General features: G+C 41.0%; 1 protein-coding gene across 7 annotated transcripts in view; it reads right to left on the bottom strand.

Moving 5' to 3' along the window:
- GK (glycerol kinase) overlaps positions 1–15,093 on the bottom strand; it is a 71,461-nt gene extending 56,368 nt beyond the window's left edge. For 4 of the 7 annotated variants that reach the window (XR_004966847.1, XM_036304284.1, XM_036304286.1 and 1 more), the window contains exons 1-3: positions 14,811–15,093; positions 3,589–3,662; positions 935–1,041 (exon numbers count right to left, since the gene is read on the bottom strand). Coding sequence is in view for 6 of the 7 variants with exons in the window: in XM_036304284.1 (XP_036160177.1) it covers positions 935–1,041; positions 3,589–3,662; positions 14,811–14,888 (259 nt within the window). In the remaining variant the exon portion in view is untranslated. The remainder of the gene's footprint in view (positions 1–934; positions 1,042–3,588; positions 3,663–14,810) is intronic. The other 3 variants (XM_036304283.1, XM_036304285.1, XM_036304287.1) reach the window with 3 other exon arrangements.
- Between the last annotated feature and the right edge of the window lie 305 nt (positions 15,094–15,398).

Below are 15,398 nucleotides of genomic sequence, written 5' to 3' on the forward strand. Positions count from 1 at the left end.
TAGGCCTCTACTATCCACTCTCCACACGGCTTCACATAGCAGTCAGGAAGCTGTCTTTAAACCACAAGTCAGATCCTGTCATCCCTTGAAACCTTTTCATGGCTCTCTGTAATCCTAAGAATAACATCCAAGCCCTAGCCGGTTTGGTTCAGTGGATAGAGTGTCGGCCTACGAACTGAAGGGTCTCAGGTTTGATTCAGGTCAAGGGCACCTTCCTTGGTTGCAGGCTAGGTCCTGGCCTCTTCATCAGGGTGTATGCAAGAGGCAACTAATTGATGTGTCTCTCTCACATCAATGTTTCACTCTCTGTCTCTTACCCTCCCTTCCACTTTCTCTAAAAATCAACGGAAAAATAGCCTCAGTGAGGAAAAAATAACATCCAAACTCCTAAAGCCCTAGCTACTTCCCCGGTTTCAACTGCTATTGAAACCTCTTACCTATATACCCACCCTTACCCCTCACCCATCTTTTACTCCACTTTTGACATGCTGGCTTTCTTTTTGATCCAGCAATGTGCCACAAGCTTATTCCTACCTCAGGACCTTTGCATGTGCTGCTTCCTTTTTCTCAACTACTCTTCCCCCAAATAGTTGCATGGCTGGCCCCTTTTGGCCTTTGAGACCTCGGTAACAGTGTCATCTCCTCAAAGAGGCCTTCTCTGGCCATCCAATCTAAAGAAAGCCTCTCTAGGCACACCCTACCATAGAACAGTTTCATTTTCTGCATGGAACTTATCAAATTGAAATTAGCTTGTATTTGCTCTTATTGTTGATGTCAAAACCTCCCTCCCCCCACAAATAAAAGCTTCATGAGAACAGGGACCTGCTTGACACTGGATAGGTACTCAATTATGCGCCGAATAAATGAAATGAATTAATTAATAGATTTTATTGAGATAATCATACCACGGAGAAAAATATTCTATTAAAAATACCTTTTATGTTGGAAATGTCAATATTGAGTTGTTCAAGTTTCTCACATGTTTTCTCTATACACTCATAGACAGACATCAGAATTTCCTTAGGGTCTTGTTCCACCCATCTTTGAACAAAAGAATGCATTTGGTTAGTCCACAAGAAAGCAATACATTTATATCTCTAGAAATGTTCACTTAAGACAGTGTGGCTGTTGCATAAATTAAAATCAAATGAGCAAAGCAAAGCGTATTCAATACTCTAAAGAAATGATTTAAAGAAAAGCTTATTTTACTTCCCTTACCTTTTTTTTAATGTAAAAAGTTTATTGAGCTATAATTGATACAGTAAGCTGTGGACATTTCATATGTACCATGGGCATATGCAAATACCCATGAAACCATCACAACCACCACCACATCCAATAATTAACATATTCATCATGCTCGAAAGTTGCCTCATGCCCCTTTGAAATCCCTCCTTCCTACCCTGCCAATTGCTGACTTGCTTTCTATTGCATATATTCATTTGCATTTTGATTATTCTTCATATAGTAATCAATCATTTGAAAGGAAGCAAGTAATAACAGGTCACAAAATAACAAATATTCTACCTATTTTAAAATTATTTTTTCAAATCCAGTCAGAAATTAGTTCCCCAATTCTTTATATCCTGTGGATTTGATAAATTGATAAAGCTATCTGCATGTTTCATTAGTCACTATTTCTTTCTTTTCTTAGTTATTTCTAAGTAGACTGATATCTACCTACCTATTAAAAGGAATTCTGAAAAGTCAAATAAGTATACTAATCTATTTTGCCATTTTTCCCCTCAAAATGTTTTGTTAGTATTTAGGGAAAATTGGAAATGTGTTCTAATAACTATGTCAAGTAGACAAGCAATTGGTCAGACCCAATCCCAGTGCAATTTTGGTAAGGAACCAGGGCCTCGGAAGGCCGAAAGGCTCATAATAAATGATGAGGCAGAGAAACCTGGGAGAAACAATGGTGATTGAGGAAACCCCAAAAGCAGAAATGACACAAGTTACAAGAATACTACCCTAGGATCTGCAAGTAGCAAGAGAGTTCTAAATGCCTTTCTTCTCTGCCTTCATCAGGCTGGCCTAGCTTCCCTGAGCTTTGAGTTCTGTCTCTAAACTCTTTTTCCAGAAACCCAATCTCTCAACATATTTCTAATTTTCGTCCCTCCAAGACACATGTATCCTCTCTCCAAATTGTACTGGGATCGGGCCTGTGGAGAGTCACTCTAATGCAGCTAACATATCAATAGCTTTTATTACGAAACAAAGGAATTCTTTAAAACAGAAAGAATTCATAGAAAGAAATTATAAAATTTGGTAGGACACCAATCTTTTCTCTTTCTTAAATTGAAGGAAACTTTATCGTGAAATGAACAGATCTAAAGTGCACAATTGGTTGAGTTTTAACAAATGTATACAACTCATCTAACCAACACCCCAGTCAAAATATGGAAAGTTTCCATCATTCTAGAAATTCCTTCATGGCTCTCTTATGTCAATCACATACTGCATGGGCAACAAATTTTTAGATTTGCCATTCTAAATTAGTTTAGCCTCTTGAATTTTAGATATAGCCATGCTGCATGCATTCTTTCATGTACAGCCTTTTCCACTTTCCATGATATCAACAGATTTATCTATGCTGTAGCATGTATCAGATCACTGCTTAAAAAGTGCTGAATAGTATTTCATTGTTACCAGTTCTACTGATGACAGACATTTGGGTTGCTTCCAGTTTGGGTTATTATGAATAAAGCTGCTATAAGCATTCATCTATAAGTCTTTCTTTAAACATATGCTTTCATTGCTCTTGGATTAAATCCTCCTAAGGTTGCAATGCTACAGAAGTATGGTTAATTTTATAAGAAACTGCCACACAGTTTTTCAAAGTGGCTGTATCATACATATCATAAAATTTTAAACCAGCAATTTTCAACCTTTTTCATCTCATGGCACACATAAACTAATTACTAAAATTCTGCAGCACGCCAATAAATATTTTTTGCCAATCTGAGAAAAAAAATTAGGTATGATTTTGATTCATTTATTGTGTTGGTTGTTGTCATTTTTTAATTTGACAATCTAAGGGAAAAGAGGTCAGTGCCATTGACTAAATAGTCAGGTATTTCATGTTTTAAAAAGTCTTGCAGCACGCCGGTTGAAAATGGCTGTTTAATATACTCAACATTCTATTTAATCACAATTACTACATATGAACATTACTGTAAAAAAGGACAATTTTAGTATTAGATATGTGAGTGCTTTTTAGAAAAACATATCTTTATTTAAAAAAACACATACACTCTAATGAGCAAACAGCGGTTGGGCAATGATGCAGACCCAGAATTAAATGACTTCAAAATTAATGTAGGATTTCTGATATTTAATACATCATTGCTTTATTACTTTATCATCCACTTCTTTTCTGTCACTGAATTCCTAAGCCATCAAGTACCCAGATATTTTGCTGAGCTACCACGTTTTTGTTCATTTTCCTGACTAATACCTATTTCATCTCTCAAGTCTTCTTAGGAAGGTGTTTGGTCAAGTTTACTTTAAAAAGCCCCTGGGCAGGTGGGGTGAGATGGCCCAAGAAATGCGATATATGTTTACATATTAAATTAGGAAACATACCCTTCTCTTGGAAACTCTTGTTTTATTTCCACTTGATGATGACTAAGTAGTTCAGCTGTTTTTGAATTGAAAACCTGAAAAATATATTGCAATATTGTGTTCAAAATGCAGGCAAAGAGCAAAGGTGTTAAAGTTATTCAGCAACTGAAGTTCTTATTTACGGATAGAAAAAGCCCAATCAGATGAAATACCATAAGATGTCCTACTTTCTCTTCAGATAGAAACATAAGAGTTATAAGGTAGCTTCAGAAATAACTTCCCTTTATATAAATAAAAAACTCTTGAAGATAAAGCTAAAGAGGCAATTATTTTTAAAAAACAAAAATGGCTCCAGATGTAGGAGCTGACCAATTAATAGCATAGATTTTTCTTGAGAATAAGAAAACCAAGAATAAAAGAGCTGGCAAAATGCTGATAGTGATGGCGTAAATGGTCCATTTAGCATCCATCTGGGATGTGGAGACAGAAAGAGTCACAGATGCCTAAGCAGGGAAGCATACTGTGGGAATTCCTTTGAAGGGAAGTGCAGCAAATGCATCTAGCTCTTATAATAGACAAATAGGAGAAGTGTATCCTGGCAACCAGCTGAGGGCTCTCTGTGACATACTTGTCATGAATTGCTGACCCTTGATATAAAACAGTAAAACCCAAGGGATGAAAACTGACAAAGGGCTTTACAATCTTCCACAAATTTAATACTACTGAAACACTTAAAAAAACCTTAGCAAACTTTTTTCATCTGCTGTTGACCCATGAGTAATGCCCCTGCTCCCCGTGCAGTGGGAAATCCACGTATAACTACACCCACATAGTTGGATTCTCAACCACAGAGTTGACCATTGAACAACGCAGGTTTGAACAGCGCGGGTTAACTGAACTTCTGCCACTTTAAAATAAATCCGTGTTGTTCAGGAGTCAACTGTATATTGTTTTCACCTGGGAGTACCTATACTTGAGTACCAAAGTACTTAGTCTTTTAGAGTAAAGATTCGTAGTTTCATTAAAGTTAACTTCCCAAATCACTGTAATTGCAGCAGTGGAGTCCTATCCAATTAGGGAAGAAGTGTTTCCATGCCTAGGTTTCCTGTGGGAAAAGATTATCTGCTCAATGAAAACTCAGAAACAGAAAGAAATAAGAGAAAATACACGGCGAATTGCTGCTCCACTCTCTTCCCACCACACATACACCTCCTTTTTGGGAGGAAGTGATAAACATAATGAAAGCAAGAAGGCAATTTCTCAAGCCCTTTGAGGAGATAAAATATCTTACAAGTCAAAGGTTAACTTAACACATCATAAGTAAAGGGCACTTGGCAGAAGCCCATGTAATTCACAACTTAGCATTAGAGTATCTTTAGGATGCCTGCTCCATTGGTCCTATTTTATTTGCTGAAGCATCTCTAGGGCCTGGACTAGTGCCTGACAGAGTATTATTTTTTTAATTTTTTTTTCTGACAGTTTTAATGCTCAATAAATGTGTTGCATGTCTGAAAAAATATGGTCTATCACAGTGGTTCTCAACCTTCCTAATGCCGCAACCCTTTAATACAGTTCCTCATGTTGTGGTGACCCCCAACCATAAAATTGTTTTCGTTGCTACTTCATAACTAATTTTGCTACTGTTATGAATCGTAATGTAAACATCTGATATGCAGGATGTATTTTCATTGTTACAAATTGAACATAACCGCTGGTCTATCAGGTACTTATTTGGAGAAGAATTATCATTGAGAAACGGTTATGTGGCCTAAACTCTAATAGGAAATCACAGTTGTGTTCTTTTTATTCATATTACTGCTGCTCCCAGGGTCTATTCTCAAATCCCCAAGGGACTGATATCATAACAAGATGTCCCTTTTTTGCAAGCTGGATTTAGAAAAACCTCAATAGCAGACCTGGAGCTATGAATGGAGTGCGACCCTTCTTCCATCACCTAGTTTTAACTAGACTAGCTTCAGGACCCTCACAATAAAAATGGATTTACAGACCTTTGAAATAGGCAGAGATTTGGGTAAATTCTATTTGCTATGTGGAGCATGATGCCATCTGATCACACAGCATCTATACTAATAAAAGGGTAATATGCTAATTAGACCGAACATCTTCCGGACTACCTTTGGGACAAAGACATGGTGGGGGGCCCAAGGAGAGGTGGTTAGGGATGATCAGGCAGGAAGGGGAAAGCAGTTAGGGGGATCAGGACAACAGGCAGGTTAGGAAGCAGCGGTCCTGGATTTTGAGAGGGATGTCTGACTGATGGTTTAGGCCTGATTTCTCAGGATAGGGCCTAAACCAGCAGTCGGACATTGGAAAGGGTGCCAGCCGGGCTGAGGGCCCCGCCCCCTCCCCCCCATGCACGAATCTCATGCATCAGGCCTCTAGTTTGGATATAACAGGAAAGAGCCTGGACCTTCCTACTTCTTTAGAACACCTCTGATCAAGTAATTGAATTGATACCCGTCCCCCAGGAACTTTTCAGGTCATTTCACTATGGACATTCCCTTCCCTTTGCTGAGACTACATTTTATTTGCTGTGGCTACATTCCATTATCTCCCTCCGGGTATGCATAAAGAAGTCTCCGCCCAGAAAAAGCCCACCAAAAGTCCTTTAAAAGCTGCTGACTCCCGTCATTGGGGGCTGGAGCCATCCAGGCTCAGCCACCTGGTGTGCAGATGATCGAGTAAATTCGTAATCCCTCACCATTCTGGCTTCGACCTAACAGACACCACCTTTAGCTGTTTAGGACTTGATCCTGTGCACCACTCCCAAACTTGTCAACACTTTTTAGATTTAATGTTTTTAGACTCTGTGACTTTCTTAGTACAACACCATCCAATAGCAATACAATACAAGCCACATATGTAATTTTAAATGTTCTCATAAAAAAACAAACAAACAAACAGTAAAAAGAGCCCTAGCTGGTATGGCTCAGTTGTCCCTGGTTCGAGTTCTGGTCAGGGCACATACCCAGGTTGTGAGTTCTACCCCCAGTAGGGGTGCTTGTGGCAGGTACCTGATCAATGTTTTCCCTGACATCGTTGTTTCTCTCCCTTTCCCTTCCTCTCTCTCTCTAAAACCAATTAAAAACTTTTTTAAAAAAAAGACAGTAAAAAGAAACAGGTGTAATTAATTTTAATAACATTTTAAGCCAATATAAAATTATCATTTCAATATGTGATCAAGATAAAAATTATTAATGGGAGCTTTTACATTTTTTTAGTATCAAGTCTTTGAAGTCTGGCCACAGAACTGGTTAGGACCTAGGTTGACTTCAGGTCACTCACCAACATCAGAAAAAATTTCCCTGCATCCAGGAATGCTGTAAAATGGCACACAATCCCCACCCCAGAGGCACATCCCCCTTAGGTATTAGTCTGGCTCCAACAGACCCAAGGCTTAGCTAAAGCTGTTAATGTCCATGTAAAACACAAAAACAAGAATTTTCCTCTCATCTAAGAGTAGGCTTTTTGAACCCTGCAGTCAAACTACCTGGGGCTTTTATTATCATTTCTTTTGTCTTTTTGGGGTCCCCTGACAGCTTTTAGGGGAATTTATCTTGAACATGGATCTTCACCCTCTAAAACAGTGGTTCTCAACCTTGGCTGCACATTAGAATCACCAGGGAATCTTTTTAAAATCCTGATTTCTGGGCCTCATCCTCCGGAAATTCTGTTTCTTTGTTATGGGGTGGGGCCACAACATTAGTAACAAAGAAACAGAATTTCCGGAGGATGAGGCCCAGAAATCAGGATTTTAAAAAGATTCCCAGGTGATTCTAATGTGCAGCCAAGGTTGAGAACCACTGCTCTAAAAGATCCCCAAAAGTTCCTTCCTTGGGAACTCTAGCTAGTTAAGTTATATGTACAAACATTTTTTGTCCTTCCTCTTTTGCCTTTTTAAATAAAATGGACCAACTTAGCCAAAACAATTTAAAACTTAAAGGGAGACCTTTAAGTTGATCTCAAGGCACCCCCCATCCCCCTTAAAGAGGAGGATTCCAAACCTCCCAGGGACAAGGAATCTCGCGCTTTGATTGATATGCAGAAGTTTCTGAGACAAATGACTTTAAAAAACAAAACAGCTCTAAGGATCCTAAAGGAACTTGTAGCATCTGAACTGGCACTTTAAAATTTCTCACTGTTTCTCCTACCGGAAACCTGACAACATAGTTGAGAGGACTTAATAACTTTGAATCAGAAACTTGGCAAAATTAGGAGCTAAAGATTCAGGGCCTAATAAAATTTGTAGAAAGACTCCTCCCCCAAGGTAAAATAAATTATGCATCCAGAGGGAAAGCAGCAAATGTGGAATGACGTAGTTGGGCCAGTAGGTCAACCTATGATGTCACTTGACTTACAAACAAATTCTTGGGGGAATAGAGAGCAGTTGTCCATATCTTACAAATCTTTGTGAAACCAGAAATGCAACTCAAGAAGTAGTTCAGAGCCCACCTATTTTTACCATCAAAATAAAAAGACAAGTGGCAGTTATTTATGTGTTTGATTTTTAAAGCCCAAACTGCTACTCTGGCTCCAAGGCTCCCTGCCAAGAACAAATACAAATCTTAATCATCTTCTCCACAAATATTAATAAGAAAAAATCTGAACAAATAAACTTATTCCAACTGTTGGGGCAGAAATATGAATCATGATCTGTTAACCGTGATTGTTGGCTGTAGTTATAAGAAATATTAATCATGCTCTGTTAACCGGGATTATTCCGTTCTGATTAGAGAAAGCACATTCTAACCTGAGAGTAGTATGCCCCAGGACAAGGAAGTTAACCTTGGAATGAAGTCTATTCACATCCTAGAACTACCTATGATCATGGAAAGATTAACCTTGTCATTGCCCTTTGCAATCCCCCAGCCCACATTGCCTATAATCTGTAACCATTATACCCATTCTTATTCCTTTTGCCTACTTCCCCAAGTAAACTTTGTCCTCCTACCTCACATAAGCGGCTGACTCATGGTGGGGTGCAGAGCAGATTTTTGTGGATGACCTGCTGCTCTCCAACACTGCTGGGATTATTGGAATAAATGCTCATATATGATTCAACCCTGTATCTGCTTAACTGGCTCAAGTAGTGACAGGCAGCCCACACTCACTGCTTGTCTGGTCTCACAACTGCTATAAATGAGTGGGGTTTTTGCCTTATTTTACCTGTCTCATGGCTAAACTTTTATTTATGACTAAAATTTAAAAAGAAAACCTATCAGGTCTCTGGTAACATCTAGTATTAGTGTATGTATGTCTACCTCTGAGAGAATATTACTAGAATTGGTTTATAGAGTTAATTGGCTTAATGAAATTAAATGCTTATATTAAAAATTCTCAAAAATAGCCGAAACCGGTTTGGCTCAGTGGATAGAGCGTCGGCCTGCGGACTGAAAGGTCCCAGGTTCGATTCCGGTCAAGGGCATGTACCTGGCTTGCGGGCATATCCCCAGTAGGAGATGTGCAGGAGGCAGCTGATCGATGTTTCTCTCTCATCGATGTTTCTAACTCTCTATCTCTCTCCCTTCCTCTCTGTAAAAAAATCAATAAAATATATTTTAAAAAAATTCTCAAAAATAGAAAACTAATCCAAATGCTATTTCAGAATCATGTGATACAAGAAAAATATGCATATGTATTTTTTAATACTCACCCAAGGATAGGCTTATTGACTTTAGAGAGGGGAGGGAGAAAACATTGATGTGAGAGAGAAACATCAATTGGTTGCTTCCAGTACAGCCCCGACCAGGGATTGAACCCGAACCTAGGCATGTACCCTGGCCAAGAATCGAACCCATAACCTTCCGGTTGGTATATGGACGATGCTCCAACCAACTGAGCCACACTGGCTAGGGTGAGAAAATATTTTATATGAAAGCTGGTTTGAGTTTGGTTTGGTTGAATAGTCATGTCCTTAGAGTATCATTTTTAAGTATAATACTTTTATTCTACCTAGGCTTATTGGTCCAATAAGTCCATGTGTTCTCTGTCACAAAATTTGTCACCAAGGAAAATAACTCAGTGTGATGAAATTTCATAAGTAACTAAAGATAATTTTTGAGAACAAGTCAAACAAATAGATGTAGATGGGCTACAAAGTTTCTTAGTAAACTCAGCAATAGTTACGTTTTATGGTAAGTTTACTTAGTTTCCCAAAATCTTTTGGTAACTTGAAACCTTAGAGTTTTGCCAAGTTTAATGATGAGTGAAGTTAAATTCACTGAATATGCAGATCATTTCCAAATATGATAAAATACTGAGACACTGTTAAAGAAAGAAGCAAAGTTATTCTTATTAAAAAGAACTTTTTGAAACAACACATGTCTTCTCTGTCTTAGAAGAGTAGTGGAGACACAAAATGCTGTCCTTACCCAGTAACTGTCCTTTAGGCCCACCTCGCTCATTGTAAAATGTCAGCCATTCCCATCATAAACATGCACATTCATTTCCCCATCAGCCTACTCTTTTACGCCACACTCAACTCTACTATGTGATAAGACAATTCTCAGGAATGTAAAGTTCCTCTTTAGGACACTCTACTACATAAATGTGAATGACTGAAGATAAAAATATGTTACATTGCAAATTTCACAAAAGGCATAATGGCATATTCCAATAAGCCCACAGAACATAGCAAACAGCACTGTATTTTTCTTCAAAATGAAATTGTATCAAATAGCTTATACAGACATCTAATACATCTACAGTTGCCAAATTTCCCTCTTTCCAAGACCCCAACAAGGTTTTCCTTCCTCGTCTTCCAAACCAGTTCTAATCAACACCATGGAGCCCTGTAGGACCCTCTGCTGAGGTCTGTTCACGTGATGAGCACCGACCACATGCCAGATGCTGTATTAGGCTTTGGGGAGGAATAAAATACACCATTCTGTCCCTGAAGGAGCTCAAAATTGAAAGCTCCTGACACTTCTGTTTGTGAGAGACAAGAGGACAAAAGAGGGTGGCAGCTCTCTGGTGAGAACATGTTTTTGCCATTTGTATAATGTGATGGGTGAGAAAGCAAACCAACTTAGTGGGGGGGGGGGATCCCACAAAAGAATCACTGCTCTAGTTATCACAAGAGTGGCCTCATTCCTGCTGTGACTCAAATTAGTTTTTTACCAAATTTACTGTTCATTAGTCTCTGGCCCCTAACGGGTGCTTAATAAATATGTATTGAATAAATAAATGAAAGAAAGAAGGCGGAAATACATCCTTGAGCCTTATGAGGTCTCTAAGTATAATGAGACAACTGGGGCCAGGGCAGTGTTTCCTGCCAAAACAAGCATGGAACTACAATTCTAGTCATTCTTCGCAGATGCTGGCTATTGGAACTAAATGGTTACGCAACCATTATCCACAGTGACTACACCCGAGCCCAGCCCAGGACCCAGGGAGTCACAAGATGGTCAAATCAGGAGTACTTACTCAAAGGCAAAAATTTTTAAGATATTGCAAAACTAAGCTCTAAGTATATTTTTTTGGTGAAGATTCATTTATGATCATAATCAGAACTGACACTTGAGTGACAGGTGGGTATGTGGCCTTTTCCAGCCCCTCATCTTCCCTTCAACATACTCCAGGCAGCCAGGGAGCCAAGGCAGGAGTTAGGAGGACAGGCTTCTGAGTACTACAGACCTGGACTTGAATCCTAGTTCCACCAGTTACTCTGCAACCTTGGGCACCATCGCCAGCTCGGTCTAATTACCTGTGGGAAGGAGCTTACTAATACTACCAGCATCACAGTTGTTATAAAGATTAAATGAGATAATGCTGGAAAAGTCATCTATAAAGTACCGGACACATTTCAAATCACAACACATTCTAAACCTTTGTTTTTTCTTTAACATTCAACTTAATGGGGGGAAAACGAGGTTACCCAATGAGAGAAGTTGACTGTTTAAGCTGCAACTTTTGTCTTATAAAGAAATGGCCCCTCCTTAAAACCTGTTACAGTAATTATCTTTCCAAGAAGTTGTTATTCGGCAATCTGAGTAATCATGTGCCAATGCAGTTCGCTTTCCTATGGGACAAGATGGAAATTTTTCCTTTAGTACAAAGCACATTCATAGGTTGCCAAGAGTAATTCTTTTGATAACTGGAGGAAGAAAAGAATATTTTAAAATTGCAGATCTACTACTAAAATAAAAGAAATTCAGACTAGGTAAAAACGATAACCAGAATTAAAATTCAGCTGACTTATTAAAGGTTAATCTGTATAAAGTGTTCCCTCTAGACCAGTGGTTCTCAACCTTCCTAATGCCGCGACCCTTTAATACAGTTCCTCATGTTGTGGTGACCCCCAACTATAAAATTATTTTCATTGCTACTTCATAACTGTAATTTTGCTACTGTTATGAATCGTAATGTAAACATCTGATATGCAGGATGTATTTTCATTGTTACAAATTGAACATAATTAAAGCATAGTGATTAATCACAAAAAATATGTAATTATATATGTGTTTTCTGATGGTCTTAGGCGACCCCTATGAAAGGGTCGCGACCCACAGGTTGAGAACCACTGATCTAAGGGATGGCAGGCAGTTGAGCCACAATTTGGAGGCAGAGTAGAATTTTAAGAAGGTATAGAGAATGGGGGAGGAGACATTTCCATGGCATGAAAGACCATGAGTTAACATCACTAGCAGGTTATTGGTCTTGTGAAAGTTGAACTGGATATGCAAATTGAATGAAAAATGTCCGGGAAATTATTTAAATACCTTTAACTTTATAAGCTTCCTTATGACAGTTCTTATCCACTGAAATCTTTGTGAGAAACTAAGCAATTATTTTTGAGTCATAATTACAACATGGAACAGTATGACTGGAACTCCTGGGAATCACCTTGTGATTGAAGCACTTATTCAGCAAATCTATTATCTGCATTTGGCAGGGAGTGGTTTAACAAGCTCTTTCCTTATAACCATCCCCGTCTTTGACTTTGCACAGGATCTCTAAGTCCTCTATCTACCTCTGAAGAATTCTTTCTTAGTTGTTTCTCAGGAATCATAAAACATTATTGGTCCACTTTCACACATCATCCTATAAGCAGGATGGGTATCTCCTGAATTTGCACCTTAGCTTGTTAATTGAGATCATGCCACACAGAGCCCAATAAACAGAAACTGACTTTCGAAGGCTCATGTTATTCATGTCACATACTGAACAGCTGATTGTGAGAATATGAAGTTGACGTATTCCTTCCCCACCAGTGCAGAAAGATGTCTCTTGGGCAACAGAATCCGAGGGACCAGGAACAAACTGCAGTAGATAAAGATCGCTGGGCTACAGGGAAAGCAAGAGCGAAGAGTCCAAAGGAAGATAAGCATAGTCAGGCTGTCTTCTAAAAAGCATTCATGGAAGACAATGGCCTTTGAAAGCAATCACCCATGTTTATTTAGCCCCCACGGTGCTTTATGAACTAGCTGCCAACATTCCATAGGAAGATTACACTGAAAACTCGAGATGACCACCTTTTCTTTGAGAGTCTGAAGACCTGGCGACACTGGGCTTGGGTTCCTGTTTGGCAACTATAGACTAACCCCTTGGCCTGGGTCTGCTCTCTCCAGTCGGCCCTCCAACCTCTACCTGCCTGGCCCCTGCAGGCATTTTGTGTGGGCAGTCCTTGAGTATGGCTTCAAAGCTCAACCTACAAATGACTCAGTATGTGTGTCTTAATGGTCTTTCTTCATTTTAAACACAATGATGGCCCTGGACAGTTTGCTCAATGGTTAGAGCATTGGCACGCAGACCAAAAGGTTAGGGTTCAGTTCCAGCCAAAGGGCACACCTTGGTTGCAGGTTTGTCCCCCAGGGGCACATGCAGGAGGCAACCAATGAATGTCTCTCTCACATTGATGTTTCTCTCTCTCCTCTCCCCCCCCCCCCTTCTTTCCCCTCTCTGGTGGTAGGGATGTGGAAATCTATGGAAAAAATATCCTCAGGTAAGGATTAAATACACAGTTGATGATTATATATTTTATATATTAATCAAGTCCAGTTGGGCAGACTTTCTTACTTATGATTCAGGGTTACTATATAAACATTTATGAAAATAAGACAAAGTGAAACCTGCCCTGGGTGATCAAAAGATAAACAATGTAAGAGACTGTAGAACTATGCCTTGGCAGCACAAACTAGGGTAAGTCATGAAATAAGATTCAAACTAAAATTGCACTGAAAGCTTTCCAGTGTAGACAAGAGAGGAGTATCAAAATGAAGGCACATGTGAAGGTTTTAGTCAGTGGTCAGCTAAACAGAAGTTTGGAACAACATATACACTGTATGATAATGTATAGTATAGTAAAAAAAAGGTTCATGAAAAATGATTTGAGGTAAAGTCGTGAAGATGGAGCTAAATAATCATTAAATATTTACATCAACTTTCCAGGTTAGTCAAATATCCATTGAAGCATTCATGGGCTCTTAACCAACAACCATTTATTTAAATTATTCTAAAATTATCTCACTGAACTCGGTACTAAATCACTTTAAGAGCAAGATTCCTAGCGGAATAGTCACTTGAATAGCACTCTGTTACGGTAAATAAAAAGAGAAACAGAATTTCCCTGTCACTTTAAGCTGTGAAGCATGAAGTGGCTGTAACAGGCAAAGTATCAGAACTGAAATTTGCGAGTCTCCGATTGATAAAGACAGAGTACTGTATTTTTCCGAATATGTTCTGCGCCCCCCACCCCACCCCCGGAGCATTGTACCTTCTACAATTTCTGTGGGAGAGGATGACAATGCATCATCGCTAATACTATATTTATTCTACTGCTCCAAAGGACGTTGTGTTAGGCTATCACAGCCGTGACACAGCTTTCCCCCCATCCAAGGACGTCCTGCGCCCCACAGGCCAAATGCTCCGGGGAAGACCGCAGCAGCGGTCCATGTGACCACCTGTCCCTGGCTGCAAGCGGGCAGCTCCGCACGGATGCTCAGCAATTCCTAGATCCCTTTGGAGGAGTTCCCCCATTAGGAGGTGACCCGGCTCCACCACCGAGGCGGGGGCTGCTCAGTTCGGCCACCAGGGTCTCGAGAGGCCGAGGTCCCCCAAGTCCGCGTGGGACAGCTACAGCGTGGCAGGTCCTGCTTAGGGGGCCTTGGCCTCCTTCCCTTGCCAAGAGGCCGGGAGCCCCGGGATGGGGACGCTACAACCAATGCAGGCATCCCGGGGCTCCCGCGCCGGCTCAGCTCCTTAAATGTCACCCCGGGGCTCACCAAAAAGCGCGTCGAGCTGGTGCCCTGGTCCACTGCCCCAACCAACGGCCCCAAAACTGCTTTCTTCGCGGCTGCCATGAAACCAGCTTCGGATCTGCTGGAGGTCGCGACTGGTTTCCCGGGTGACGGCGGCCAGCGGAGGAGGCGCAGAACCCAGTCCGGAGGGCGAGGCAGCGTGTGACCGCAAATCGACCAGACCCGGCACCAGGCAGCCCCTTTACGCGCGTGGAGCCTGCTCACTCCGCCCCTCCGGCCCGCGCCCGCCCCAACAGCGTTCCCCAGGACTCCGGGGGCGTGGCGGGAGGGGCGCTGTCTGCCGGGCCAGCCAATCGGCGAGCGCAGAAGGCGCGGAACGTCCGGACTGAGGACTCTGTGACGTCACGGGGCGGGGCCTGGGAACGGCGGGGGCGGTGGCCCGCGCGGTGGATCACGTGGGGCCCGTCGCTCCAGCGCCCGAGCCAACCTGCAGCAGGGCCGGGGGGCGGAGGCCGGTGCCGCCCATTGGCAGGGCGGGCCACTGGCCCTAGGCAAGGGCACAACCCCACCCGCGCCCTGGGCGCCCTGGGTTTACTGCCTGTGGATGGTCCC

This window comes from Myotis myotis, unplaced genomic scaffold, assembly GCF_014108235.1.
Source record: "Myotis myotis isolate mMyoMyo1 unplaced genomic scaffold, mMyoMyo1.p scaffold_m19_p_4, whole genome shotgun sequence".
Lineage (NCBI taxonomy): Eukaryota > Metazoa > Chordata > Mammalia > Chiroptera > Vespertilionidae > Myotis > Myotis myotis.